The following is a 27,938-nucleotide window of genomic DNA, read 5'->3' on the forward strand; positions in this document are numbered from 1 at the left end:
ATCAGTTGAAGGCCTTAATAAAGAAGACCGACCTCCCCAAGCAAGAAGGAATTCTGCCAGCACACGGCTCTGGACTCGAGCTACAACAGGCAGGGGTACCCCGCCTGCCAACCTACCCTGCAGATTTTGAACCTGCCACAGCTCCACAATCACGTGAGACAATTCCTTAAATAAATCTCTATCTTTTTTTCTACACACATCCTGTTGGTTCTGTTTCTGCAGAGAACCTTGACTGATACAAGGTGTCTCAGGGGATGGTCAGGGGATATGGTGTGGCTCTGAAGTAAGAACAGGAAGAAACCTTCCAGATCAAGCTTGTCCAACCCGCAGCCTGCAAGCCACATGTGGCTCAGGATGGCTTTGAATGCGGCCCAACACAAATTCATAAATTTCTCAAAATATTATAAGATTTTTCTTTTGCAAGGTATGGGGGCATATAAGATGGCTTCTTATATGCACCCAACTCTTTCTTTCTTCTTTTTAGTCTTTCTTTCTGAGACAGGGTCTCGATCTGTCACCCAAGCTGGAGTGCAGTCCTGTGCTCATAGCTCACTGCAGCCTCGACCTCCCCAGGCTCAAGTGATCCTCCCACCTCAGCCTCTGGAGTAGCTGGGACTACAGGTGTGCACCACCACACCAAGCTATTTTATTTTTTTATTTTGTGGAAAGATAGGGGTCCTGCTATTTTGCCCAGGCTGGTATCAAATTCCTGGGCTCAAGTGGTCCTCCCACCTCGGCCTCTTTTTTTTTTTTTCCCCCAAGACAGAGTCTTGCTCTGTCACCCAGGCTGGAGTGCATTGGCATAATCGCGGCTCACTGCAACCTCCACCTCCCGGATTCAAGAAATTCTCCTGCCTCAGCCTCCCGAGTAGCTGGAATTACAGGTGCTCTCCACCATACCCGGCTAAGTTTTTTGTATCTCTAAGTAGAGAAGGGGTTTCACCATGTTGGCAAGGCTGGTCTCAAACTCCTGACCTCATGATCTGCCTACCTCGGCCTCCCAAACTGCTGGGATTACAGGGGTGAGCCACCACACCTGGCCCCATGATGAGATTTTTTTGTGATTTTTTTTTTTTTTTTTTTAGCTCACCAGCTATGGTTAGTGTTAGTGTACTTTATGTGTGACCCAAGACAATTCTTTTCCCAAGGTGCCACAGGGAAGCCAAAAGATTGGACCCCCTGTTCTAGACCATCCCATCCAGTAGTGTTCAAACTTTTATTTTTATAGCCAAATTCCTCAAGCAGATGGGCTCCTATGTGGAATCACAATGATGCTGGTTAAGATTCATTGAATGCTTGCTATATATCAGGCTCTGTTCGGAGCCCAGTATATATATATATATATATATATATATATATATATATAATCTCATTTAATCCCACAGTAACCTGATGAGGGAGGTACTGCTGTTTGTCCCATCTATTTTTTTTTTTTTTTTTTTTTTTTTTTTTTTTTTTTTTTTTTTTTTTGAGATGGAGTTTCACTCTTGTTGCCCAGGCTGGAGTGCAATGGCGCAATCTCGGCTCACCACAACCTCCGCCTCCCAGGTTCAAGCAATTCTCCTGCCTCAGCCTCCCAAATAGCTGGGATTACAGGCACGCACCACCATGCCCGGCTAATTTGGTATTTTTTTTTAGTAGAGATGGTTTCTCCATGTTGGTCAGGCTGGTCTCGAATTCCCAACCTCAGATGATCCGCCCGCCTCAGCCTCCCAAAGTGCTGGGATTACAGACGTGAGCCACTGTGCCCGGCTTTTGTCCCATCTTAAAGTTAAGGAAACTGAGGCTTAGAGGGGTAAGCAATCAGCCCAAGTTCTCACTGGTAAGGGTCAGAGTGGGGATTTGAATCAGGACATCTAAGTCAAGGGCGGGATCACCATAGGATCCTGCCTCCTGATGGACTGAACTCCTAAAACCGGAGCTCCTCTGACAGGTGGGCAGGGGTCCCAGAGCCCTGACCGCTTAGGACTCCCTTGGATTCATCTCTTTCTTACCCTCTTTGGCCCCTAAAGCTCCTCCAAAAACCTTACAGCTCCTTCAGAACACAGTTTAGAGCCTCTAATCTCATTAAATAATCCCACCTCCTCATTTAGAGAAAAGGGAAAGCCAGACCCAGAGAGGTTAAGCATCTCACCTGGGGTCACACAGCCAGGTTGTATTAATAGCAAGCTAGGGCTAGAAACCCAGGGTCTTCCCACCCTACCAGGCTACCTCTGGTGGCTCCAAGGAGGCCCTCAGACACAGGGCAGAAGCTGGGTTCCCCAGTGAAGTAACAAGGGGAAAGAGTTCCTAGAAACAAGGTTTCCCCAAATCCAGTGGGTGCCGGCTTCTGCATAGGCTTGTCCCATTAAAGGACAGATTGTCTTTCCAGGTGCATCCTTCCCTAAGGAAACTGCAGGTGACTGTCCCCCATTCCAGGCTCACCAGAGGCATTGAGAAGGGAAGTTATCCAAGTCTGGGCCCCAGATCAGGCCCTGATGGCAGCCCTCGGGCTGCTGAGCTGCCATCCTGGTCTCTTCCTGTGGGTTTCGGCGTGGTGGGAGGTAGAGCCCTTGAGCAAAGCTCTGAGTCCACACAACCTCCCTCTGGGGCCCCCAGTGCACATGGACTCCCATAGAGCACTTCCCTAGGGACCTGTGGGAAGCTGACTATTTGGACTGAGGAACTCCTATACATCCCTCAAGACCCAACCTGCACATGCCTTCCCCGCTGAAGCCTGACAAGAACATCTCTACTGAGTCAGAGACGGCCCTCCACAGACACACACACACACGTACGCATGCACCTGTGTCAGCTTTGGCACCATGCTCCATGATTGTCTGACTGTGTCTGTCTTCCCAGGTAAGGGGCTGGCTCTCAGCACCAGGACCCAGCACAGCATCTGACCCAGAGGACAGCTCAGTTCATGATTACCAGGTGGCTGCATGGAGCGCGGAGGAGGTGAGCAGCAGCCTGCGTGGGGGAAGCTATCCTACCTCTGCAGACTCCAACCAGGGAGTTTTCCAGGCCCTCCCCACTGTCAGGGCCTCAGCAAGTATTCTTGGTCCAGCCCTCTTAATCATAGATGAGAAAACTGAGGCCTGAGCTATTAATTGACTTATCCAAGATCACAGAGGTTGTGAGAAGCAGGGCCAGAAATAGAGCCCAGGCCACTAACAACGCCCCTGCACCTGTTCTCCTGCCATTGTGTCATCTGTCTCTGCATCTTTCACATGGAGCCTTCATCCCTAGCACGAGGACCCATGTTACAGGCACACAGAACCTCAATGCTCCTCACAGCAGCCCCCCAGAGACCCAGGACAGGGTTCATATGCAGGAGTTCACAGGAGTTCACGGGTCCGGCGGAACCCCTTTGCCTGTACCTCTATGATGCCAGCATGTCCACCCTCTTAGTTTCTTATCTGCCTTATTCATCTTTGAGTCTTCCAGAACCAGGACCAAACCCCGGGTTCCTTTCCTCTCTTTCCCACCTCTTTCGGCCATATTACATCAAATGGGACATGCAAAGGGAGGGAAACAGAAGAGCGGCCCAAACTATAGGTCCAGGCAACCAGGGGGAGACAGGCCAAACGCCCCAGTGTCTCCAGATCTAAAAGAGCTTCCTCACTGCCCCCTGCCTCCAGCAGAAGTTTCTTCAATGTTGCAAGTCCCATGGAGAATGGGAATCCAGGGCCTTGACATTCCATGCGCCCCACCCCACCTATCACCCAGAGCCACTCATCAAGAGAGTTGCCATGTTCTAGCCAGGACTTGAAGGCTGAGAGCAGAGCAAACCCATTGGGTCGGGCTCAGTGAACAGACATGAGCTGGAGTTTGGTCCACACATGCCCCCTCAGCCAGGGAAAAACCCATACAACCATATCGGGTGGCCCTGGATGGGTGGGTAAATGGATGGATAAGGGGAACTATCAACCTCATGCCATCATGAGTTCCTGACTCCAAAGCACAGACAGTGGCTTCACTCCTGCATCTCCCACCAGTGAACCCAGTGGCCCCAGCCTCCTCCCAAGCCTGGTGATCCCAGTCCCTTTGCTGAGGCTGCACACATGACCTATAAAGTCAGGAGCCTTCCTCTCTTCTCCCTACCCGGGCCTGGCCCCTGCACCTTCCATGGCCCAGTCCTGACACCTGCTGGTCCTGCTACAGTGTAGCCCTGGCTTTCTTCCCACCAAACTCCCCACCCTCCAGAGCCCAGCCAGAGCTGCCAAACCAGTCTGTCCACCCACCCTCCCCTCCGGTTCACACCAGCAGAGCCAGGCTTAGATCTAGGTGAAACCAGGGCCATGTCTTGCTCACCCTGGGAGCCTTCTGTTCACATGGGGTCAAATCCTCTCCTCAACCCAAGCCCTCAGGCCAGGTCAGCTGGGGAACCTAGAGCTGTGGAATGTGAGGGCCACCGGAGACTGCAGCCAGAGACATGCCCAAGGTCACACAGTGAATGTTGGCAGGACTTCCTTCTGCCCCTACCACCAGGCTGCCTCGTATCACCATATTGGGAGTCCCTGGGGTGACTGGAAGACACTAGGGAAGGAAGGAACCATGGGGAAGGGCCAGGGGCTAATTTATGCATCCTCGCAGGGCAGGGTGTGGGGCTGTTACTCACAAAATGCAAAACTTTACCTCTAGCAATGCTGTGACTTCTCCCGTGGTTCCAACCCTAAACTGCCAGCAAGTCCCAGCCAGACCTCTTGGGAGGAGGGTGACACCACGTGGCTGATTTTGGTATTGCACAAATCCTGGTTAGCCACTGTCCCTCCCCCTGAGAGTCCACGTCCTGAAATCCCCACTCGGGCCCCACTCCTGGGTGCCTTGGCAAGCGACGTGACCACTGTCAGCCTCATTTTCCTCCTCTGTAAAACGGAGATGACACCAGCACCTTTTGGGGGGTGTGAACATCAGATGAGGTCATGCCTTTGAGTGCCCGGTATGCAGTAAGTGCTTTAGAAATTGTTCAGTGGGCTCTGAGGCCCAGCCTCCCAGCCTGCTGGGACTTTGACATGGAGGGAGGGGCGAGAGAGAGAGAGGCCAGGGAGAGAAAGCCTCATGGGCAAAGGCTCCGGGCAAAAAGGGCATGGCCGGCTTGGCATATTTGACATGCCCAACATAGTGAGGAGTCATGTGAGGTGCCAGTGGTTTGAACATGGAGTTGGGAGCAGAGGAACATGTGGCAGAGAGCTGGGCAAAGGCTCAACCCACCAGGCCTGGCAGCCGGGGAAAGAGGTCTATACTCTGTCTTGGGGATTGTGAGGGACCCCCCAAAGGCTTTAAGCCAGGAGCTGACATAATTGGGTTTATGTTTTTAAGTCCCACTGGAAGCTGGTGTGGAGGGCGGGTCACAGAGAATAGATCAGGAGACAGGAGAAGGCAAAGGTGACTCAGTCACCAACATGAGAAATGACGACAGCGGAATTGGGAGGGGATGATGCCAAGAAGCTCAGGGACTCCAGCTGTCCTTGGGAGGCCCTGCAATTGGTGGGACGTGGGGGTGAAGGAGAGGGAAGCATCAGATGGGGCAACGGGGTGAGTGAAGGTCTCAGCCACTGATATTGGGTGCAGGGAGCTCCCGCTGATTTCACTGTGTGATCTGGGGCAAGACACCAACTTTTCAGGCAATAACGACAGCCAAGCCCCAGGCCATTCCAGGAGCTCATGAAAATAGTGATTGAAAAGCCTGGCAGACAACAGATCCTCCGCTGAGTCTGACTCAGGGCCTCTTAAAGTTGCCTCTGAGCTGCCACAGGAGAGGGCTGGGGCGTCCTTTCTTTGCAGAACTCCCAGTGCCAAGCACATGCCACCCACACGACTTCCACACACCAACCACATCCCATCCACATGCCTCAAAACACGTCAGCCATGTGACCTCAGTGCACCTGCCACAAACACTCCACACAGCTTCTACATACAGACCACATGCTATCCACACACCAGCCACACACCCTCAACACACATCATCCACACGCCATCCACACACCATCCACACACCCTCAGCACGCATCATCCACACGCCATCCACACACCATCCACACACCCTCAGCACGCATCATCCACACACCATCCATACACCAGCCACACACCCTCAGCACACATCATCCACACACCATCCACGCACCCGCAGCACACATCATCCACACACCATCCACACACCCTCAGCACGCATCATCCACACACTATCCACACACCAGCCACACACCCTGACCACAATCTCCACATGCCACCACACACCAGCCACACACCCTCAACACACATCATCCACACACCATCCACACACAGGCCACACACCAGCCACACACCCTGACCACAACCTCCACATGCCACCACACACCAGCCACACGCCCTCCAAACACATCATCCACACGCCATCCACATGCCAGCCACACACCAGCCACACACTCTCAACACACGTCCACACACCAGCCACACATCCTCAACACGCATCATCCACACACCAGCCACAAGCCAGCCACACACCCTCAACACAACCTCCACATGGCACCACATACTAATCATGCATCTTCCACATGCCACTCACATGCCACTCATATACCTTCTTCATGCCATTCATCCTCATACAAGCTGCATGCCATTTCCGTGCTACCCTCCACCTGCCATGCCAACCACACGCACCCACATGCTTGTCATCCAGTGAGCTCAGCATCCTCCACCAGATGAGAACAAGGTGTCAGGTTGGGACCCCAAGGATGTGTGCACAGCAGAGTCCCAGCCTGGCCCAGGCCCAGCCATCTCATTCCCCTGATGGGTGCTCCCATCCCCCACAGCCCAGCCAGCTGCTCACCTTTGCAAGTGCAGCCTTCCTGGGTGATGACCTGGCGGCAGATCCCACAGGGCTTCACCTTCTTGAAGGTCTTCACCTTGAAACGGTGTGTCTTAGGGGCCTCCAGATCCTCTGGCTGTGGGAGGAGAGGCACAGAGTCAGCCCTGGGTAGAAGGCTGGGGTCCTGGGGAAGGAGTAGAGGAGCCTAGGGGAGAGGTAGGCAGGGACAGGGAAAAGGATGGCAAGAGCACCTCAGGGTCCAGAGGAAGGAGGAGGGCCCAGGGACAGAGAAAGGTGTGGGGTAACAGGACGTTCATCCCAGACTCAGGTGGGGCCCGTGGCCTGAGTCCAGACAGCAGCTAGAGAGTCCAGCTCCAGGGGCCTGCAGCCTCCGCATGGCTTCCTACCTTGGCTTTTTTCATTTATTATGAAGGCACGGTTCACACACAGCAGACTGCACTCATTTTAAATGTATCGCTCGATACGTTCCACACATACACCCCACAGAGCTACATCCCCGAAGACTCCCTCATGGCTCCTCCCAGTCAGTGTCCCCTCGCCCCAAGGTTAATACTATTGTGGCTTCCATCACCAAAGAGTCATGGTGCCAGATTTTTAAACTTCCTCAAGATGGAATTTCCAGTGCACAGTCTTGCGTTTGGCTTCCTTCACACACCATGAATCTGAGGTCCCTTTGGGTGGCTGCATCCAACACAGCTCCTCCTTTGTCCCTGCCGTGTGCCGTCTCATTGTGTAGATGCAGCTGGTTTATTTGTCCACTGTACTGCTGATGGGCCTTCGCTTCTCTAAACCATGGCCCCACAATGCCATTTCCCCTCATTCTCTCCCCATTACACCCTCTCCACCATCCCCTGCCCCAGCCCAGAAGGCTTCTTCCATCTTTATTTTTATTTTCAATTCTTTGCGTTATGAAAACACAGAGATGTGACTATCCTTTTTTAAACGACACCACCTCATGCATGAGAAGCAGGCTGGTGGCCCAAGCCTTCCTCTGAGCCTGACTTACCATAAAGCCCTGGGTCAGTCACCACTCTACCACTACCACAGGCCTCAGTTTCTCTCTCTGGATGGCACCACACCCCTGGAGCTCTGCAGTCTGTCCTTTGAAACCACATATGGGAACACACTCTAAGATGCAAAGCCCTACACAGACACTGCCCACCTTGTGGGCCCCACTGCAGGGAGGGGGAGCCTATTCAGAGGACTCCCCACAGAAAGCATCCCCTGCCCCAGGCACTCACCCTGGGGTCTAACCTGATTCCCTTCCCAGCTGTAGCAGGAGGGGGCAAGACACAGACACCAGCAGCTCCCTCTCTCCCCTCTCCCAGGCACAGACCTCTCTGACACCCCTCCACACATGTGGGCACACACACAGAGACACGATCCCAGCCCTGCAGTGTGCAGAGCAGGTGGGAGGAAAGTCCACTCATTCCTGTTCCCCTCCTTGCACCTGCTCCAGAGCCCTCTGGGTCTGAAATAGAGGCTGGAGAGGAGGACTGTGAGTCCAGAGGAGGGAGAATGATGGTATCCCACACACAAGCCAGCGTGTCTAGGACTCCTATCTGAAGACACTGCACAGGTGAGTCCTGAGTGACAGAGACTAAGCCGTAGAAACACAGAGAGAAAAACAGACAAAATGAGACCGAGTCAGAGGCAGAAAGCCAGAAAGGCAAAGGCATAGAAAGAGAGGGGAACAGAGGGAAAGAGAAAAGGACAGGGGAGAGAGAGGGGTGCGGGAAGCAGACAGGACAGAGAGAGAGAAGCAACAGACAGACAGAGAAGAAAGAAAGACCAAGATAAAGGCAGACAGAGAGAATGAGAGAGATGAGACAGAGACACGCAGAAACTAACAAGGGGGTCAGAGGATGAAAGAGAGACAGAAGGACACAGGCGCTCCCAAAGGCCAAATCTAGGAAGATCAGAGCATCAAAATACGTGACGATAGGAATGGCTTAAATGCGTCTTTGCTGACAATCAGAAATACAGTCATCGCCACATAAAGACAGTGGTCCCATAAACTTATGATACTGTATTTTTAGTGTCCCTTTTCTACATTTAGATATGCTTAGATATACAAAAACTTACCATGTGTTATAGCTCCCAGCCTACAGCATTCAGTGTGACATGCTGTGCAGGATTTTAGCCCAGGAGCTACAGGCTATACCATACAGTAGCATAGATGTGCAGTAGGCTGTACCATCTGGGTATATATAAGTACTCTCTATGGTGCTTGCACAATGACAAAATCCCCCAACAACACATTTCTCAGAATGTATCCCCATTGTTAAGTGACTCATGACTGTAACTGAATAAACAAAGTTTGATAAGGCACAAGATATTTACATCATCTCCAAGCACCTCCCCATATCATACTTAGAAATTACAAAGAGGAAGAAAGTAACTTTTCCTGGCTTCCTCCACTTTAATCAAGTGATCAAAGTTAACATCACTGCAATGGTAATGGGATGATGAAGCCAAGCTGGGAGCAGGGGTGCACTGAGAACAGACGTCACTTCTGTGGTATCCCAGCCAGAAAGCCTCAACCTGAATCTAATCATGAGGAAACATCAGGCCAACCCAAACTACACATTAGTTTGGGACAACCTACACATTAAACGTCTTGGAATCTCTGAAAGTGACAAGGTCATGAAAATCAAGGAAAGGCTGAGGAGCTTTCCAGACTGAAGGCAGCAAAAAGACTTGGCAACCGAAAGTAACGGCAGCTTCTGAACCAGGTTCTGTTGATGCCCACAAGGACATCACTGGGACCACCAGTGGGGCTTCCCTGGGTCTAGACTGAATGGTAGTAAGGTATCCATGTCAGCTTCCTGATTTTGATAGCGGGGCTGGTCAGGTAAGAGAGTCCTTGTAGAAAAATCAGGAAAGTATTTAACGATGGTGGGGCATCATGTCAACAACTTACTCTCAGAGTGCTGGAGGGGACAAATGTTCTTTGCACTGTATTTTCAACCTTTCTGAAGTTGGTTAGAAATTCAAAGAGAGAAGCAGACAGAGAAGGCAGGGATGGGGGAGCAGAGACAAAAGCCCAGGCTAGAAGTGGGGACTGCTGAGGGTGGGAGCCGGAGCCCAGCAGTGGCCCCTGGTGGTCAGGGAGGCCTCTGCGGGGTAGATCCAGCCAGCCACCTCCTGGGTTCTGATATTCTAGAGAGCTAGGTTCTAGGAGCTTTGGCTGGGGCTGGGGTGAGGGTGGGGCAAGGTACTGCCCAGCTCTGGGCCTCACTCTCTGACCCCCATCCCACAAGAGGGGCAGGTAAGTCTCCTCTGTTCACCTGTCTCACCTCCCCTGGTTTCCGTCTCGGGCCTGGACTTGGGGGACTTCCCTTAGATTTCTGCCACAAACATTCCAGGGAGGGGGCCCTGGTCAGTGTCAACTGCAGCAGTCCAGGCCTGGTGTGGGGGGAGGTGCAGAGAGGGGACCTGGGGTTCAGTTTAAGTGCTGTCTGGGGGAGGCAGAAAGGAAACCCTAAAGCCAGCTCTCCCGGTCCAACTCTGGCAACCCACACGCCTGTCTCTCCCACCCCACAAAGTCAGGCAAAGCTTCCCATTGCCGCTTACCCGGCAAACTTCCCTCCCTATGCCCCATATCCAGCCCTTTTCCCAAAGCCTAGGGATATAGGCCTTCTTCCCAAAGCACAGTTGGGGCAGCAGAGTCTCCCAGAAGAGAGCCCTGGCAGCGCAGTGACCCCATGGGTGGCATGTGCAGCCTTCCAGACCAGCTTCTCCCAGGGGCCCCAGTTTTGCCTGCCCTGCCAGCCCAGCCCCAAGAAATCTGAGTTTACAAAATATTTCCCCCCTGGGGCCTGGAGGGCAGGGATAGGGCTTCAGGTCCATCTCTGCCCTTGCTCAGGCCTCTCTAAGCAGCCACAGGGGATGCCCCAGGGCACTCCTGCCCCTCAGCCCTACTGGATCCTGGCTCTGGCTGAGCGAGCACTGGGGGAGGAGTCTGGAGACCTGCCTTCTAGGCTCTGTGGCATTGAAAATATCGGAGACCTTTCCTGAGCCTCACAGTCCCCAAATGAAAATGAGGAGTTTGGACCAGACAGTCTGAATGTAGAGAGAGGGGGAAATGACACAACAGTCCCTTTGGAATGAAGGGACTGAAAGTGATGGGGGTGGGACTTGCAGATGATTCAGAGAGTGGAATGAATGAGGAGACATCACTCCGCCAAGGAGGAGGCTGTGAAACTCTGGTGGGAGCGAGGGACTAGCTCTGCCACCTCCAGGCAAGTGGCCCCCAGGCTCTGCTGGCATCCACTTAGTTCCACTGTAAAACAGGGACACTGAGTTGATCTTGTTAAAACAGCCATCCCATAGGTTTGATGTTCCCAGGATGCTAGAGGAGAAAGTCTAGGGTCAGTTAGCCTCCTATCCTCAAATATATGAAGGAACAGTTATTGTAAGTAGGCACCAGACATCATCTGAAGTTCAGAAGGCAAAACCAAAACCAGTGGGCAGGCACTGCAAGAAGGCATAATGAGACTCGGTGGGAAAAAAAATTAACAATCAGATGCAAAAATATGGGCTAAGAAGAAAAGCGGGGTGCCTGATACCTACCCAGCCCTCCCCCCGGGTTGTTTTGCAGGTACAGGCAGAGGATGTAACCAAGCACCAAAAAGTGCAAAGTGCTTTTCAAGGGTAGTGGCTTGTTATGACAATGATAGTCATTTTTCCTGACAAGTGGCAGACGGCCTCACGGAGCACACCCCGGGCCCTTCCTTTGCTGGCTCCAAAGGAACCTACCTGGGGAAAACTCAGGGGCAGAAGGAGACACAGCCACAGCTGGGAGCTGCCTGGTCTCTCCACACCCCCACCCCTCAACCCCCGCCTCTCTCAAAAGCCAGGGCCCAGAAAAGGGGAAGGGCTCCAGCCTGTAAGTCCTTCTTCTCCTCCCTCCAAGCCCAGAGCTCTAGCCCCCACCCTGCGACCAGCCCACCCAGCATCAGAGGGCTTTCGTGGCCCTCGGGGCTTCCTCTCCCTTCCCTCCCTCCATGCAGCCCAGCTTTCCTGCCCGGGCCGCCCAGCCAGAGGGGTGTGGCACATCTGGCTTGGACAGCCTTGGCGAGAGTCCTTGGCCCTCGGGTGGGAAAGTCTGTTTGTTGGTTCCTCCCTGCCCTGTGGGGGCAGAGCAGCAGTGAGGGTTGGGTGGTGATGAAAGGGGGTGATAGACCCCAGGGTCCCCAGCTCCTGAGCTCCTCCTACAAAACTGCCTCAGCGCTGCCTCCCACAAGCCTTCCTGTGGCCAAAAAGCCCTCGATGATGTGGGGAGAGGGCCACAGTCTGCAAGCCAGGGAAGGGGATCACCACACACAGGCCTAGGACAGACTCGGGAGGTCAACTCCTGTCGCACTCGCTCAGCCTCCTGGCCATCCACTGCCCCATGCCCCGTCACCCTTAGGCTGGGAGGCCTGGTGGGCATCCAGTGTTGTTTATGTGGGGAAGGCTCAGATCCCCAGTGGGGCTGCAGGCTGGCTTCTGGGAGTCCCATGGGCATCTCAAATCCCAGCTTCCTCCAACCCCACTTCACCTTTACACACACAAATCCCCCACCCCCATGCCCTAGCCATGTTCTTGGCCTGACCATGTTGTTGGTCGCCCCGGGTGGAAAGCTCTGAGTCACTCTCAACTCCTCCCTGCACCTCCCCCACCCCCAACTAACCAGTTGCCAAATCCTGTGAATTTTGCCTCCTAAACATTCATCATCCTGTGCTTTCTAATCCTACTGCCTCTGCCCTATATGAGGCCTTGGCACTTCTCCCCAGGGCTGTTGCAGCAGCCTCCTGGGCCCCGACACCAGGCTGCTCCCACCCATAGCCCCTAAACAGCCTCCCAGGATCACAACTACAGTTCTGTAAGGTCTGGCACCTCCACTCACCCCAAATGCTGCCATGTCTTCCCAGGTGTCCAGAATAAACCCTGCCCTCCCTGGAGCCAGCTGGAGAAGAAGTATTGGTCCCTACCCAGCCCACCCTGCCAGTCCCAATCCCCAAGATCCACTTCCCATCTCCCTGCCCTGTGTCCACCCAGGCTGCTCCACACTCCCCAGCCACCCACCACCCCCCTGCACCTCTAAGACTCTGCCCAGAATGCCCTTCCTCCCCTCTTTCCTTGTCCAGCTTCTAGGCACATTCAAGGGCCTGATTCAAACCTCATCCTCTCAGCAGGGGTCTTCCCAGATACCCCTGGACCCCTGTCAGAATCCATTTCCCCACCCGCTGTCTCCTCATTTTAGTTTGAAAAGTGCAAAAGCTTCAGAAAAGATGAACACGCATGTTCCCTTCTCCTATGATCACACTCAGAAATTCAGCATCAATACAATCCCATTGTCTAATACAGTCATTCTACTGCCCCAAGAATGTCCATGAGAGCTGGGGCATTGTTTTCATTTCCACTTCGGATTCAGGACACAATCAGGATCCTGAACTGCCTTTAGTGACTGGGTCTCTCATCCTTTAACCTAGACACGTTATCCGCCTCTCATTTTTCTTTCTGACACTGATGTTTCTAAAGGTTACAGGACAGATGTTTTGCAGAATGCCCCTCGATTTGGATTTTGATCATTTCCTCATGCGTCAGTGCAGGCTAAAATTCTGGGGGGGAATATGATTACCTCAGTGTCCCCTGCTTTTCCCAGTCGCTCTTTCTTTGAGCCTACCGCAGTACTTGCTGCAGTCTAACGGCCCCTGCACTTGTTACCTGGGCAAAGTGCTTAACTTGCTCTGCCTCACTCTACTCATCTGTTCAATGGACCAATGACAGTCGCCTCCCATAGGCTGTTGTGAGGATGAAACGAGATCATGCCATAAAGTCAGTGGAATGGGGCCTGGCGCGTGGTGAGCAGTGGTGAGTGATTTGTGCTGTCTTTTCTGTGTGTGTCAGACTACTTGCCAGGTAGATGTGTCAAACGCACATCTGCTCTGTGTCCTCTGCGTCTAGCACAAGTCTGAAGAATCACATGGGTAAAGTTACTGCCTGGCCTCTGTTTTCTATAGTGAAATTATTCCCCATTCCCATGAACCTACCCTCAGAAGAGAGAGAACATGGGGCTACACTTGTCACAAGCCAAGACACCAGGTGACCAGGTACTGTCATCTTCTGGCCGAGGAGATGCTCTTGGACTCCAAGCACCGGGAATCGCCAAGGAAGGAAGGAGGGCAGACAGCGACATTTCCCCGGCACTTCCCAGGCCACTGCCCAAGAGCCTTTAGCTCCTGACTCGGTTTCCTGAGTGAGATGAGTTCTCTCCATCAGCGTCTCTCTCTCTCTCTCCTCCTCCTTCTTCATGCAGGTTGCCCACATTTCTGAGCATCAAGCCCATTTTCTGCACTGAAACGAAATCACGTCCTGGCGTGGAAGGGCTCAGAGATGGGGCCAGACTGAGGCCCCATCAGTGGGGCCAGGCACTCTAGTGAGGGATTGGAATGGATTTCCTCATTTAATCCTCACAATGACGCCCTACACTGGAGTGAGGAACTTTACCAGGGCCTTTCCTTCATGGCCCTGGGCCTTGCTCTGTTGCCTGGGCTGGAGTGCAGTGGTGTAATCATAGCTTACTGTAGCCTTGACCTCCAGGGCTCAAGTGATCCTTCCACCTCAGCCTCCAAGTAGCTGGAACTACCAGCGCACACCACCATGCCCAGCTAACTTATTTATTTTTCATACAGACATGGTCTTACTATGTGGCTCGGGCCAGTCTTGAACTTCTAGGCGCAGGAAATCCTCCCTCCTTGGCCTCCCAAAGTGCTGGGATCACAGGTGTGACCACTGTGCCTGGCCAGATTCATCTTTAGATCTAGTTTAAAATTCACCTCCCTAGGAGTCTTTCCTGACACCTCCTCCCCACAGTCCAGGTTAGGTCCACCTTACATCCCCCAGAGGTTCCCTCTTGGTAACACCCATCCTGCTTGCAATCATGTGGCCAGTATGTGCAAGCAGCTTGAAGAGAGCAGGCCCTCCATAATAATCCGTGAAAAGGATGGAAAGGTGCGTGGCGGGTGTGGTTAGAAAGTCAAATGAGGCCGGGCGCGGTGGCTCACGCCTGTAATCCCAGCACTTTGGGAGGCCGAGGCGGGCGGATCACGAGGTCAGGAGATCGAGACCATCCTGGCTAACACGGTGAAACCCCGTCTCTACTAAAAATACAAAAAATTAGCCGGGCGAGGTGGCGGGCGCCTGTAGTCCCAGCTACTCGGGAGGCTGAGGCAGGAGAACGGCGTGAACCCCGGGGGGCGGAGCCTGCAGTGAGCCGAGATCGCGCCACCGCACTCCAGCCTGGGCAACAGCGAGACTCCGTCTCAAAAAAAAAAAAAAAAAAAAAAGAAAGCCAAATGATGGGATGCTTCTTCCATCACACAACCTCCCCAACACCATGCCCTGACCCTGGGCTGCCCGCCACAGTCCTCTTCGCTGACTTAGGGCTCATGCGTCATTCTTAGGGCTTGATTCTCACGGACCCCACATGCCCTGCCCCAAAGCAGTCCCAGAATGGAGAACCCTGGCAGAGGATGCAGCAGATGGGGTTGGAGTCTCGACTCTGACTTGCTGGGTAGCCTTGAAAATGTGCCATCCTACAAGAAGCACTAACATTTCTTGAGCTCTTACATGTGAGAGACACTTTTCTAAATGTATGTGTGGATTAGCTCATTCAAAACCGAACAACCCTATAGGTAGGTGGGGAAACCAAAACACAGAGATGTGAAACTACTTACCTATGGTCACACAGCTGTCAAGTGACAGGCCCGGGATCCAGCCCAGGCATTGCACTCTCGACCAGCATGCTACACTTCCTTTCAACACTGCAGAAAAAAAGGGCAGTGCTCTTCCCAATTTTGTGCCTCACACATCACTTTGCAAAACTTTGCAAAAGGAGAGTCTTATTTCAGACTCTGGCGATTCTCATGCAGCCCAGCCTACCTCCCAAACCCACAGTCAGGAGGCCCTTACAGGTCAACCAAACTAGAGAGAACGAGTTCAGGACCAAAGAGTCAGATTGGGGTCTGTATGGCCGGAATTGTGCACAAGGAATCTAGAGCTCATGAGGACTCTTCTGTCAAAAATGTATGCTTAGCCCTGGGCAGGACACCAACTCCAGGAAACAGAATACATCATTGTCTGCAGCTGGATGTGGCCTTAGAGGATAGCATCCAAGTTTCAGCAAGGTCCAGAAAAGTCGAGTGACCAGCTTGAGACCACTCAGCTTGCTCAGGGCAGGGCCAAAGCTGCACTTGACCCCCAGCCCCTGCCTGGTGGCTCTTTCAGCCTCACCCTGAGCCCCTTCCCAGTTCCTGAGGACACAGCGAGCCCCTCTGGAAGGAAGGGCCTTCACCTCTAACTCCACCAGCACAACATCAAAAAGCCTCAATTGCTAGGCATGCAATTATTTTCTAAATAAACCGTACTTGAATATGTAATAGCAAATGGGAGCACTTGATGAGAAAATCAAGTTATGCATAATAAATAGCTCAGCTCCTCAGCTAATAAAGTGATTTTTATTCCTAGGGCTTGTTAAAACTATGCACTACAGATACATTACTTCTTAGATGACACAACTGCAGCTTTCCCCATACAGGAACATGTGAACCAATAGCTGCAAGCACTCACTCTAGGGCACAAGAACTATCTCTGACAGATCCTCCCTGAGGCCACAGACCCAGCCAGTTCCTGGCCTCAGAGTAGCTGGTCAGAGTCCCTGGGTGGTCAGGAGACACAACCCAAGGAGTAGAGCCCTGTCCCATGACACCCTTCCAAGGAAGATCCTCCCCCAGCATCACGTCTGGGATACAGAGGATCCCAAGAACCAGGCAGGAGACTGTGGAGTGGGAAAGGGGCCAGCATTTGCTGAGCACCTACTGTATGCCTACATACCGGATCTTTTGATATCTATTGTCTCTTTCCCCACCCTAGCCATACAAGGAGTATATTATTCTCCCCACTTTACAGATCAAGAAACTGAGGCTCATGAAGGGAACTGCTTTACCAAGGCTGCCCATACCAAATGACGGAAATAGGGTTTGAGCCTAGTCCTGTCTGGTGCCAGGACTGCTTCCTCTGTCCAGTCCCTACTGCCCCAGTCTCTGGCCCATCCTGGCCATGGGCATCACAGCCAGCCTAGAAAGGATGGGGACTAGGAGAGGAGAGGAAAAGGAGGCAGGGGAGGGACACAGGCTTTTCTAGTCTTAAAGACACTCAAGGCCAGGCGCTGTGGCTCACGCCTATAATCCCAGCACTTTGGGAGGCTGAGACAGGTGGATCACTTGAGATCAGGAGTTCGAGACCAGCCTGGCCAACATGATGAAACACCATCTCTACTAAAAATATAAAAATTAGTTGGACATTGTGGCGCGCACTTGTAGTCCCAGGTACTCGGCAGGCTGAGGCAAGAGAATTGCTTGGACCCAGGAGGTAGAGGTTATAGTGAGCCAAGATCATGCCATTGCACTCCAGCCTGGGTGACAGAGTGAGACTCCATCTCAATTTTTTAAAAAAATGAATACATAAAAATAAAGACACTCAAGGAGGCAGCACTCACAGCTGCCTTGGTCCCCAGACTCCTCCCCCTATTCTCAGGGAGGGTATAACACCCATAGGGCACTCTACCTGCCAGGCACTGCCCTGGGGAATTGAATAGAAAATCTCACCCCTACCTCTCTGTACCCTGTTTCTCTGCAATCCTTATTTCACCCACGGGAAAGCAGAGGCTCACCGGGATGAGGCACTTTTCCCAATATCAGTCAGCTGAAGAGGTCTATAGAGCCCTCTCTCCAGTCACAGCAGCTCGTCACCCCTGGACGTCTACCTGCCGTCCTTCTTGTGTCACCCCTGGATGTCTACCTGCCGTCCTTCTTGTGTCACCCCTGGACGTCTACCTGCCGTCCTTCTTGTGTCACCCCTGCACGTCTACCTGCCGCCCTTCTTGTGTCACCCCGGACGTCTACTTGTCGTCCTTCTTGTGTCACCCCTAGACGTCTACCTGCCGTCCTTCTTGTGTCACCCCTGGACGTCTACCTGCCATCCTTCTTGCTGCAGAGCTCCCTCCTGCCTACCTCTGTCCTCAGCACAGAGACGAACCTGGCCAAGGCTCCCATTTCCCAGATGTCAACACCAGCCCAGTAAACCACAAATGCATCCTGTGTGCAGGCCTCCCCAGTCACTCTCAATCTATTAATCCAATCCATCCCAGCAACCCAGCCCAACATGCCACCCAAACCGCCTCATTCCGGGCCCCCTCCCCCACCCTTTCTTTCTTTGCCCAGAGGACACCTGGCTGCCCGAGTTTGTGTTCCCACAACAGCCCCCAGCATGGGCTTGCCTGGGCCAAGAGGGCCCTCCCGAGGACTGGCCAGAACAAGGAAAGGGACAGGAAAGGCCACATCTGGATCACAGCCCTGAAGCCCCCTCCCCCAAACCAGCCATCACTCTCTCAGAGCCCGACAGTAACCTCAGCCAGGGACGACTTCCTCGCCCTCCTGACCCCATGAATGCCTTTGCCTGGCCAAGACAGCCCCACAGGAGCCCCTCTGAGGAAGGGGTCCTCTCCTCCTCTGACCCCCAGCCCTTCTGCAGCAGGCAGCCCTCTCCCATCCCCCTTTTCCCAGGAGCCTCAGCCCAGGTCTGGCCTTAAGACTTTTAACCCTCACCACGTGGCCCCCCGGCCTCTCTGCTGGCCCCCCAGGCATCCCCATCCTGAAACCCACCACCCTGAACCTGGAGCCAACAGAGAAAGGGGGAAGAGCGGGCCATGGCTCCCTCCTCCAGGATGGAGAGGTCTTGGTAGCAGGGGAGGGCTGTGGAGGAAGGGATGGCAGTGGGTGGAAGCTGAAACTGGGTGTAGAAGGAATAAAAGGGATGGAATCTGAGAATTCTCCCCCAGCCCAGCTCTTCCAGACTTAATATTTGGGGCTACTATTCTCTGCTCCCCAGCCCCACCACTGCCTCCTCCTCAAGCTCTTGGGCTCAGCAACTGAGGGCGGGTGAAGAATTTTCACCCCATTGTAGGATGCAAGTGTCGGGAGGAAAGGCTCTAAAGAGAAGCAAACTTCTCAGTGGCCTCCTTCCACTTATCCTTCCACTTACAGCTCTGGGACTCCACTGGGGGGCGGGGGAGGGGGGCAGGGGATGTACTGACCCGGGACCCTGGGCCTGGGCCCTGTTGGTGGAGAAAGTCTTCCGGCTGAGGGTTGCTCAAGTCAGTCTGTCCTTCTGTAGGTCAGAGGCAGAAAGGCCCCTCCTTCAAGACTGACACCCCCGACCCCGGGCTCTCAGCGAAAGGATAAGGTGGCAGGGGCCGGTGGGGGCGGGGGGTTTGAGGAAGAGTAACGTCGCAGCTAAAGCAGCCAGACCTACCCAGAGCATGCAGGACAGACAGATCCACGTCATCTTTGCCGGGTCCCGTCCCTGGGGCACGCCCAGGGCCTGTGAAGAGCCCCTGAAGCTAGAGTCCCCGCGGCGCTGGCAGAAGGGCTCTCTGAGTCCGCGGCTGCTCCGGCTCCGCCAGCATCTGCCGGGCCTCTCGCCCTGCTGCCTCCAGCTCACCCTCCCTCCTCCTCTTCCTCCCCCCACTCCACCCCTCGTCCCAGCCTCCTCTCTCCTCCCTCCTCCCAGGCTCCACCGGTGGCCTTGAGGGTCAGGAACCCTGCTTTGCAGGGGGTGTAAAGGGGACAGGGAAAAGGGACAGCTACCAGAGGCAGGGCCCCCCCAAGCCGCGCCCCCACCCTGGGACACACAACCCCTGTGTGCCACCAAGGCTCCTCGGTCTTCTGATCTGGTGCTGGTGGGCCTGGAGTCCTCCCTCCTCACTGCAGACCCCCGCCCCTGGCAAACCAGCCTGGGGGCCTTCACTCCTGGAACCCTCCAGACCACTGATGGATGAACAGACAGCCCCAGGCCCGGACAGTCGGCACACTCAGGGTGCCTTGGCCCCTCCCCATCTCTGAGTACCCGTGCCTGCCTTCCTGGCCTCCTCGGAACACACATGCATTTGCACACACAGACTGGGACAGACTCTGGTGCCCACGCGCCAAGCTCAGAGCACAGGACAGGCCTTAACACAGAAGAAATCGGGCCGAGACTGGGGAAGAATGGCCCTGCCCCCAGGCTGTGGGTTTCATTCCAATTTTTTTCCTATTTCTTTTTTTTCCCCCTTCTTTCTTTCTTTCCTGCAAACATCTGTCCCAGCCCTTCCTGCCCTTCTGAAAGGGAGCCCCGCTCCAGGCTCCCGCGAGAGTGTGTTTTTCTTGACTGTACCCGGGGCCAACATTTGGTTTGCATTTCCCCACTTCCTCCCCCTCCTCCCCTCTCCCCATCCCTGGGCCCAGTTCTCCCCTCCCACCATTCCACAGGCCTATTTCTTCCCCACAGTGTCCCCTGCCCACCAGCCCTCCCCTCCCCTCGCCGCCACCTCTGCCCAGGGACAATTGTTGGGGGTCTAGAGGGTGGAAAGGAGGCTGGGTCAGAACCCAAAAGTATTCCCACGGAGCACTAAGGGGGACTCCAGCAAAGTCTGCCCCAGGCCCTCATTGTCTGGAACCACCACGTTCCCCTCCAAAAAAAACCCTTCCTCTTTGAGCTCTGGCCTTGGCTGGACCAACTGAGAGTGGGTGGGGGCCAGTGAATCACCCGCTCTGCTGTTTGGAGCTGTCCAGGAGAAGGAGGGAGGGCTCAGCCCCACACCCTCCTGTGGACACACACACACACAAGGACACGGTCCAACTCACGTCAACGCACAAGAGCCCGCCCCGAGTAGGCACTTGGAGACCTCGTTCCTAGACTGAGTCACTTAGCAAGAAAAGTTCTCTTGCCTGGCCTCCTATGCACACTGTGCTATACATGCCCCGGGGCCACATGCACAAAGGGTTACAGATCCCCTACCTCCTGCCCCCACTCACCCAAGGCCATGCCATGCCGCTCTCCGTCAGCACCACATACCATGCAACTACCAGCCTCCTCTTTCGCAGGGACCTGCCCAGCCACTTGTGCTAACTCCCAGCCCAGGGACCACCCAAGACATCTACCTGGGAAACCCCAGAATGAAGGGGAAACACTGACTCTTCATCTGAAAAAAAGACTGCAGTATTCAGATACACAGGTTGTCCACAGCACCAGGGACTAACCATCTATTGTTTGGTGGTTCTGAGAAGTCAGGGGAGGACACTGAAGTGAAGTGTCAATTTCCGGCCCTTCCTAAAGCAGGTACCTGAATGAAGAGTCTTTGTTCTGGTAGAGGAGTCAGGGTCCCCTCTCCATACTTCTCCAAGTCCCCCAGAGCTCTGGGGCTGGAAAAGATCCTGCCTCTAGCATCCTTCCCTGCCAGGATCACAATGCCCCTCTGGACCCCCTACTCTAAGCCTGCTGGGGCTTCACTGACATTTTAGCCAACACTGAAATGAACCAGTGTTCCACATGTAGTTGACCCTGCAGTCACGGCTGGGGATGTCCATAGACAGAAACCTCTGCAAACCCTCCCGTCACCCCTGGCTATAGCACAGGCAAGCAAAGGGGTGTGGTCTTCAGGAGGCCTCTCTGAGAGCCCCTGAGCCCCTCCTCAGCCACTATCACCAGCTCTGCCAGGCTGCCCTTGTCCCCTGACAAGTTCAAGGGTTCAGCCAGCTAAGCCCTGACATCCCAGTGCCCACTCACACCCAGCTCCCCCCTGCCTGCTCCCACAGCCCTTCACTGCTGGCGTCACTGAAGACGCCTCCAGGCAGCTTTCTCTGGAGTTCTGAGAAATCACCTTGGGGATTCCCAGAAATGGTGGAAAATCAAACCAAAAACCAAGTCACAGCGACACCAACTTGTCTGGCCTCCTACGCAGCCCGAGGAGGTCCTGCTGCTTCCCCAGGCTCCTCAGCTAGGACTGTGAATGGAAGTGGGAGATCGTAGTGCTGGGGGTTCCCTTGGAGAAACCCTCCCTCCAGAATACCCCCATCCCTCTTCTCCAAGCCTATGGGGACTCTCCTGTATATTAATCGCTCATCATCAGGATGTCCTTCCTGCTAATTAACCACCATTTTCCCTGTTGATGTTAAACTCTGCCGACTGAGGTGTCTCTAACTGTGTGTAATGACCCTGTTCCAGGCTTGTCAGCCTTTATTCCTCCTTCGCAGCCTGGTGTCTCCACTCCAACCCACACATGGGCAAGGACGTGTCCTGTGTTTTGTATCCCCAGAGCCTGGCATACAGCAGGCACCAGACATGGTTGAAGAATGACTCAATCACTCAATCAATTAGTCAATGGGTCCTAACATATTTTCCTACTGTAAGCATTCACTGCCTCCTTCCCAAACCTTCCTTCTTTTCCCCTCAAAAGGGCCTCAGGCAGCCCTGCCTGTACACCTTTGCCCACACTTTCAGTGCCACCCTATCTGCAGCCACCTCTGCCTGCTGCCAATGCCCCACTGCCAAGCTCCAGCCAGCTGCAGACTCTCAGCAGGCCCAGATGGTTTCATTCATCTTGGGATCCCCACCCTGTGCCCAGACCCCTGTTTCACACACAGCAGACATGGAGTACACACTGGAGGACTGGCTGGGGCTCTACACTGGCATCCCAGAATCCTCAGAACCCAGCCCCAACCCTGTGCCATCCCCGCCATTTCTGCCTTCCCGCTGCATGCAGAGACCTCCCTCCGCTCCTCCCTCCAGCCCCCTGCTCAGCAGCCAGCTGAAGAAACAGAGTCAGGTCTGTGGGCTGTGGGCTGTGGTGCTGGCCCTGGGGCTGGAGGAGGGTGGAGCCAAGGCAGAAGGAAGGGTGAGTGTGGGCAGGAATGAGCTAATGGTCTTAGAGCCTGAGCCTGGCAGGCCCTTCCCTGGGCCTCAGTTTCCTTTACCTGTAGAATAACCAGGCTGATGGCCTCCAAGGTCCCTTCCAGCTCCACCTTCTGTGATGACACGAGTTTCCCAGGCCAAGGCCCCAGCCCCATCCAATTCACTCTTCCTTTCCTTTGACTCTTGTCCATCAAAATATTATTATTGATGTCCACCCCTCTCCTACCAGGGCGTTAAGCCTTTCCTTTGTCACCACAGGTCACAGCATCTGAAGGTAACAGAGCATTTTAAAGCTGGAAAGGCATTCAAGCTCAGCTGCCCAGGGGTCACAGTAACAGCCTTTGGGGGTCACCTAGAAGTTCAATGAGGGGAGCGGGCAAGGGGTCACAAGGGCCTGGTGAGGGCAGGCCCCAGCTGAGGGGGATGCCCACTCCTTGGTTCCCCACTACAGCATGCAGCAACACAAGCCCACATCTCCACATCTTTTGATCTGCCATAGAACCCCCAACTCCATATTTTATATAAAATATTTTTACAAAATTGAAAAAAATACAAATTTGAAAGTGTTGGCTTAAAAAAAACCACTCTGAAAGTCCAGGCGAATGTGTTTGCCAGAAGGGTTAGTCTCAGGGCACCTCTAGCCTAATCCAGCCCCCTTGCTTAACAGACAGCCACACTGCGTCAAGAAAGGTGGCGTGACTCATCAGAGGTCACAGAGCCCATAAAAAGCAGAGATCCGGTCTCTCAGTTCCCAGACCCCGGATTTTTTCCGTAAACCCTGCAGCCTGCCACCTCTCACAATGGGACCACTCACACTGCAGCCTTCCTCCCAGACCATCCTGAGGGGCCCACATCCAACAGGTAGGGGCAGACCTGGCAATGGGGTTATCCACCAGTGTCCAGGTAAAGATCCCAACAGCATGAGACCCAGGAATCTACACCAAAGCACTCAGCTCCTGGACCTCCACCCTCTCAGCCCCTCAGATTCTGGTACTCTCCCCCTTCCCCAGGAAAGATTAATACCAATTAACTAGGCACTTGGCTTGCTGCATTGTCTTGAAGGCTCCTAATAACCCTCATTTTATAAATGCAGAAACTGAGACACATAGAGGTTCAGCAACCGGCTCAGGGTCACACAGCTAGTATGATGTGTGAAAGTGTAGCTCAGGTCATCTGATTCCACATCTCCCATGGATGGAGAATGTTCTTACAGCAATACGGTCACCCCAGGACTAGGGGCTATGCTTCCATGTTGTGGTGACGTGTTAACTCTTCTCTCCACTCACCTAAGGGCTGACCCTGAGGCTCCAGGGAGGGGTTCAGCCAGGTCTTGCTTGGCAGGAGAGAGTGGGGAGCCAAGGATAGTGCTACTACATGGGTCAGGATGAGACCAACTGGCTCCCTAATGGCTCCAGAAGAGTCAACGAGGAGAGATCTGGGTGCAGTCAGGGTCTGTCCCCTGATGCCCCTAGGGCCTCCCTTAGGTAAGCCATGCTGCCTCACCCTACCCCTCACCCTCATACACCTCAGCCTCTGAGTTCTGGGTGCCCAGACCTCTAGCAGAGGGTGCATGAGTGGGGGCTCAAGTCCCATCCATGCCCCACCCACCAAGCCCTGGCATGAGATGCATCAGCCCAGAGCATGGGGCACTACATTCTAATGCCCACCAAGGCACGACATGGGCTGGGGGAGGCCCTGCCCTCAGCATCCACATCCAGCACTCCTCTACTACCAGATTGAGGTCACTCTCTTGTACTGAAGAAATGTGGGTGCTCTCTGAGAGAGAAGACAGAGCTCCAACCAGGCCCTGAATGAGCCTCAGTATCCCCCGCTGACACGAGAAGGAGCCTCACTCACACCCCTTCCCCTACTGCCCCTTCCCCATCACCCTGGGTGGGGACGTGTCTGGGCCCAACCCCAACAATGCTTAATAAGATCCTTCCCAGAGCTCTACTCCACAATCTTGATCTCTTCCCCAGCTCTAATTTCCTGCCTGACTCAGGCCCCTCAAAGGCTGGAGGGAGGCAGCCGCAGCTGCTCATCCACCCCCCACCCCCACCGCCAGCTCAAATCCTGGCCCAGAAGGAAAAGGAGAGTGGAGTGAAGTGGTTCCATCATCCTCTACCTCCGCAAATGGGGAGGGGGTGTTGCTAAGCAGTCTGGGGGTCCAACTGACCTGATCCTGGCCGGCCATTTCCCACTTCAGGCTCCTTTTCTCACATCTAGAAATCCAGACTCCATGGCATCTGAACTCAGAACCCAGTGGAATATGGACAGGGCTCCAGCCCTGGGATCTGCAGCTGCAGGGCCTGCCTCTCAGCCAATCCCTGAGGACAATGCATTTTGCTGGAAGATTTCAAAGCATACCTTGGGTAACTGGAACAGAAGCCTGCTGGCACATTTCCCCACTGCGGAACAGCAGAGAGGGAAACTGAGGCTCAGAGGTAGCACCTGGGAGAAGGAGCTAAAAGTCCAAGCTCCTAATGGAGCAGAAGAATCCTTCCCATCCATTTGGATGGCAAGCATGGATACTGGGAGAAATCTCTCCATCCCTACATACCCCAACTCTGGCCTGCCTAATGGTCTGCAAGATCCCTGCTGGAAGCAGACAATAACAATGATAATATCCCTGTTTTTTTTTATCAAACACCTGTTATGAAGTAGGCACAGTTAAACACTTTAAATGCATTACCTCATTTAATCCTCACAACACTCCAACGATGTAGATATTTTCATTATCCCCATTTTACAGATGAGAAAACCAAGATACAGGCAGATCCTGTAACTAGCCCAAGGTCTACAGCTGGTAAAGCCAGAATTCAAACCCAAGTGGCTGGCTCCATAGCTGGGACTCTTAACCAGAATGGTGGACTTCCCCCTCCCCTGTGACAGGGGACCGTCCCTGCCCCAAGAGAGTAGGTCGGAAAGCCAGGACGTCCAGTCCCTGGGATCCTTCCCCTCATTAGAGTCTCCTGGGGTCCTGGGGGCTCTAGGTCATGATCTTGGGGTTCTCCTTGCCCTCCAGGGAGAATTTAAAGTTACCCACAGTTTTTCCAATTCCCTACTTTGTAGCTATGCCTCCACCTCCACCTCCACCCTCACGTCTATACTCCCCCCACCCACACACATACACACGTTACACACACGCTGAAGGCAACGTCAAGCATCCTCTCTGAGAATCCCAGGGAGATCGATGCTCAACCAGGACACGCCCACCCACAGCACTGCAGGTTCCCCAGACCCCTGCTCCCGCCCCCCAACCCAGCCACTGCTCCCTCCCTGGCGCCCCAGCCCCCATCCTCTCCCTGTCCAGTTCCCTGGTCCCTCCATCCTCCTGAATAAGTGGGAAATCCCTCCTGCCGTCCTCCAGCCACCCCATTCCCGTGTTCATTTCACTTCCTGACCTCGCTGCCTTAACTCGGCGGCTTCTAGGGATTGGGGGGCAGGGGGCATTTCCAGGAACCCACCTTCCCTTCCCACGGAAATTTGAGAGGGAGGCTTAAAACCCCAGGAACTTTGCTCCGTATCCCCAAATCCGCCGCCCTCCCACAGACTCCGGTGCTATCCTTCAGACTTCTGATCCAAGCCTAAGACACCCAGGAGTGTGCGCTGGGGGAGGGGCAGCAACTCCCCTTCCCGGATCCCAGCAACCTGGGTGGCGACTCCCCCGAAGTCTCAAACTCTGCTGAGAACCAGGCGGACGAATGGCCGAGACGGAGGGTCCCTGAGAGTGGAGGGTAGTAAGTCAGATCGAATGCCCAGGAGACTGCGGGACGGAAGCGTCTGGGAGGGAGGGCGCGGGGCGGGGGTCGGAAGGGGCCAGGTGTGGCCGAGGGCATTTACCTGGCTGCGGAGGCAGAAACGCAGGGGCAGGAGACACGAGAAGAGGTACTTGCCCCATCTGATCACGCAGGAGAAGCACCAACTCAGCCGAGTCATGCTGACCCCGAGAGTGGGCGCCTGGGGCGTGAGGGTCGGGAGAGGTGGACCCGCCGCTCCTGGCGCAGAGTTCCAGGGTTGGGGCGGGGTAGGAAGGCGGGCGCCCTGCCCTACCCTGTCCCGGGTCTCCCGGAGGCTCAGCCCCGGAGGAGCAGCCCGTGTCCTGCCCCCTCTAGCGGGAGGAGCGGGACGGGAGGCCCGCGGCGCGGCCCGGACAGGGTTCCATCTCCGGGGAACCCCCACGGGGTGCGGGCGGCAGGGGCCTTACACCCTCGGGGACTCTTCCTCCGCGGCTTTCTCCTCCCCTGGCTGCGTGACAGTCTCCGCCTCCTGCTTCCCGGGCACGCTGCGGGGCGGGTGCCGGCACCCCGGCAACTTCTGAGGTTCGGGGAGCCGCGCGGGGCAGGCGGGAGGGGATCCGGCAGAGGCGGCGCCCGGCGCTGGGCGTCCACCTGCGAGGAAGGAGCAGCAGCCGCGGGAGCCGGGGCGGCGGCGGCAGCATTGTGCTCCTGGCTGCAGTGAGGATGTGAGCCTGCGTGTGTGAGTGAGTGCGGATTCCCTCCGGAGCCCACTCCAATTCCTATATTGCTCCCCAGGGCATAATGTAATTAACTTAAACGGAGGCCTCCGGCTTCCATGACCCAAGTAGACACATCCCTGTGCCAGGCGTGCACGTGGGGACTCTGTGCACAGTCTGGACCAGCTGTCCAGTCCCACCTCCAACCTCTGACCCTGGCCACACACTCCGACTCCTCAGCCAGGATCTCTCTCTAGCCCACTCAGTGTGAGGGCGCTCAGACGTTCAGCACATCCAAAGAGCCCCCACAGGTTGGAAGGGACCCTGCCTGGGAGAGAAGAGAGCTGGACCAGCAATCTAGGGCTGGAGCTGCACCCGCCTGCTCTGGGTTCAGGGCCTCCACTTCCCATCTTCTCCCTTCTGCCTGTCCTTGCCTACCTCTGCTGTGCTCAACTGAACAGAGGATGCTGGCCTCTCGGGAATATTGTGTGAGGTCATCCTATTAGGACCCTAGAACTAGGGAGAGGGAAGGAAAAAGAGGGGAGGCAGAGGTCCTGGACTCTGGAGAGAGATGGAGAGAGACACAGAGACAGACAAAGGCAGAGAGAGGCAGGCAGAGAGTGCTGAGAGCTGGAGGGGCACCCATGAGCATTGCCCGGGGTTCTGTGGCTGCAGAGAAAGTGGGAGGGCAGGCAGCCAGCCAAGACGGGAGAGAAGAGGGGCGGAGGAGCTGTCAGGGGGCCTCTTCCGCAGCAATCGCCACTGGAGCCCAGCCAGACCCCTCCCCCATCCGCCTGGGGCTGGGCTGCCCTAGCACCATCTCAGGGCCATTTTTCCAGATGATGCTGCCTCCCTGTCCCCTTCCTCTCCTGCACCAGCCAGGGTCCCTTTCCCACTGTGTGGGCGGAGGCC

General features: G+C 54.7%; 1 protein-coding gene across 18 annotated transcripts in view; it reads right to left on the minus strand.

Moving 5' to 3' along the window:
• The window catches only part of TNS1 (tensin 1), a 208,038-nt gene extending 181,227 nt beyond the window's left edge, over positions 1–26,811 (minus strand). For 4 of the 18 annotated variants that reach the window (XM_054549819.2, XM_063713036.1, XM_063713032.1 and 1 more), the window contains exons 1-2: positions 26,414–26,807; positions 6,794–6,908 (exon numbers count right to left, since the gene is read on the minus strand). In XM_054549819.2, coding sequence (XP_054405794.1) covers positions 6,794–6,908; positions 26,414–26,509 — 211 coding nt within the window. In that variant the 5' untranslated portion in view covers positions 26,510–26,807. Of the gene's footprint in view, positions 1–6,793; positions 6,909–18,935; positions 19,009–19,153; positions 20,001–26,413 lie in introns of those variants that run through there. The other 14 variants (XM_054549816.2, XM_063713037.1, XM_063713041.1 and 11 more) reach the window with 10 other exon arrangements.
• Between the last annotated feature and the right edge of the window lie 1,127 nt (positions 26,812–27,938).

The sequence above is a fragment of the Pongo abelii genome, chromosome 11 (assembly GCF_028885655.2).
Source record: "Pongo abelii isolate AG06213 chromosome 11, NHGRI_mPonAbe1-v2.0_pri, whole genome shotgun sequence".
NCBI classification, from domain to species: Eukaryota; Metazoa; Chordata; class Mammalia; order Primates; family Hominidae; genus Pongo; species Pongo abelii.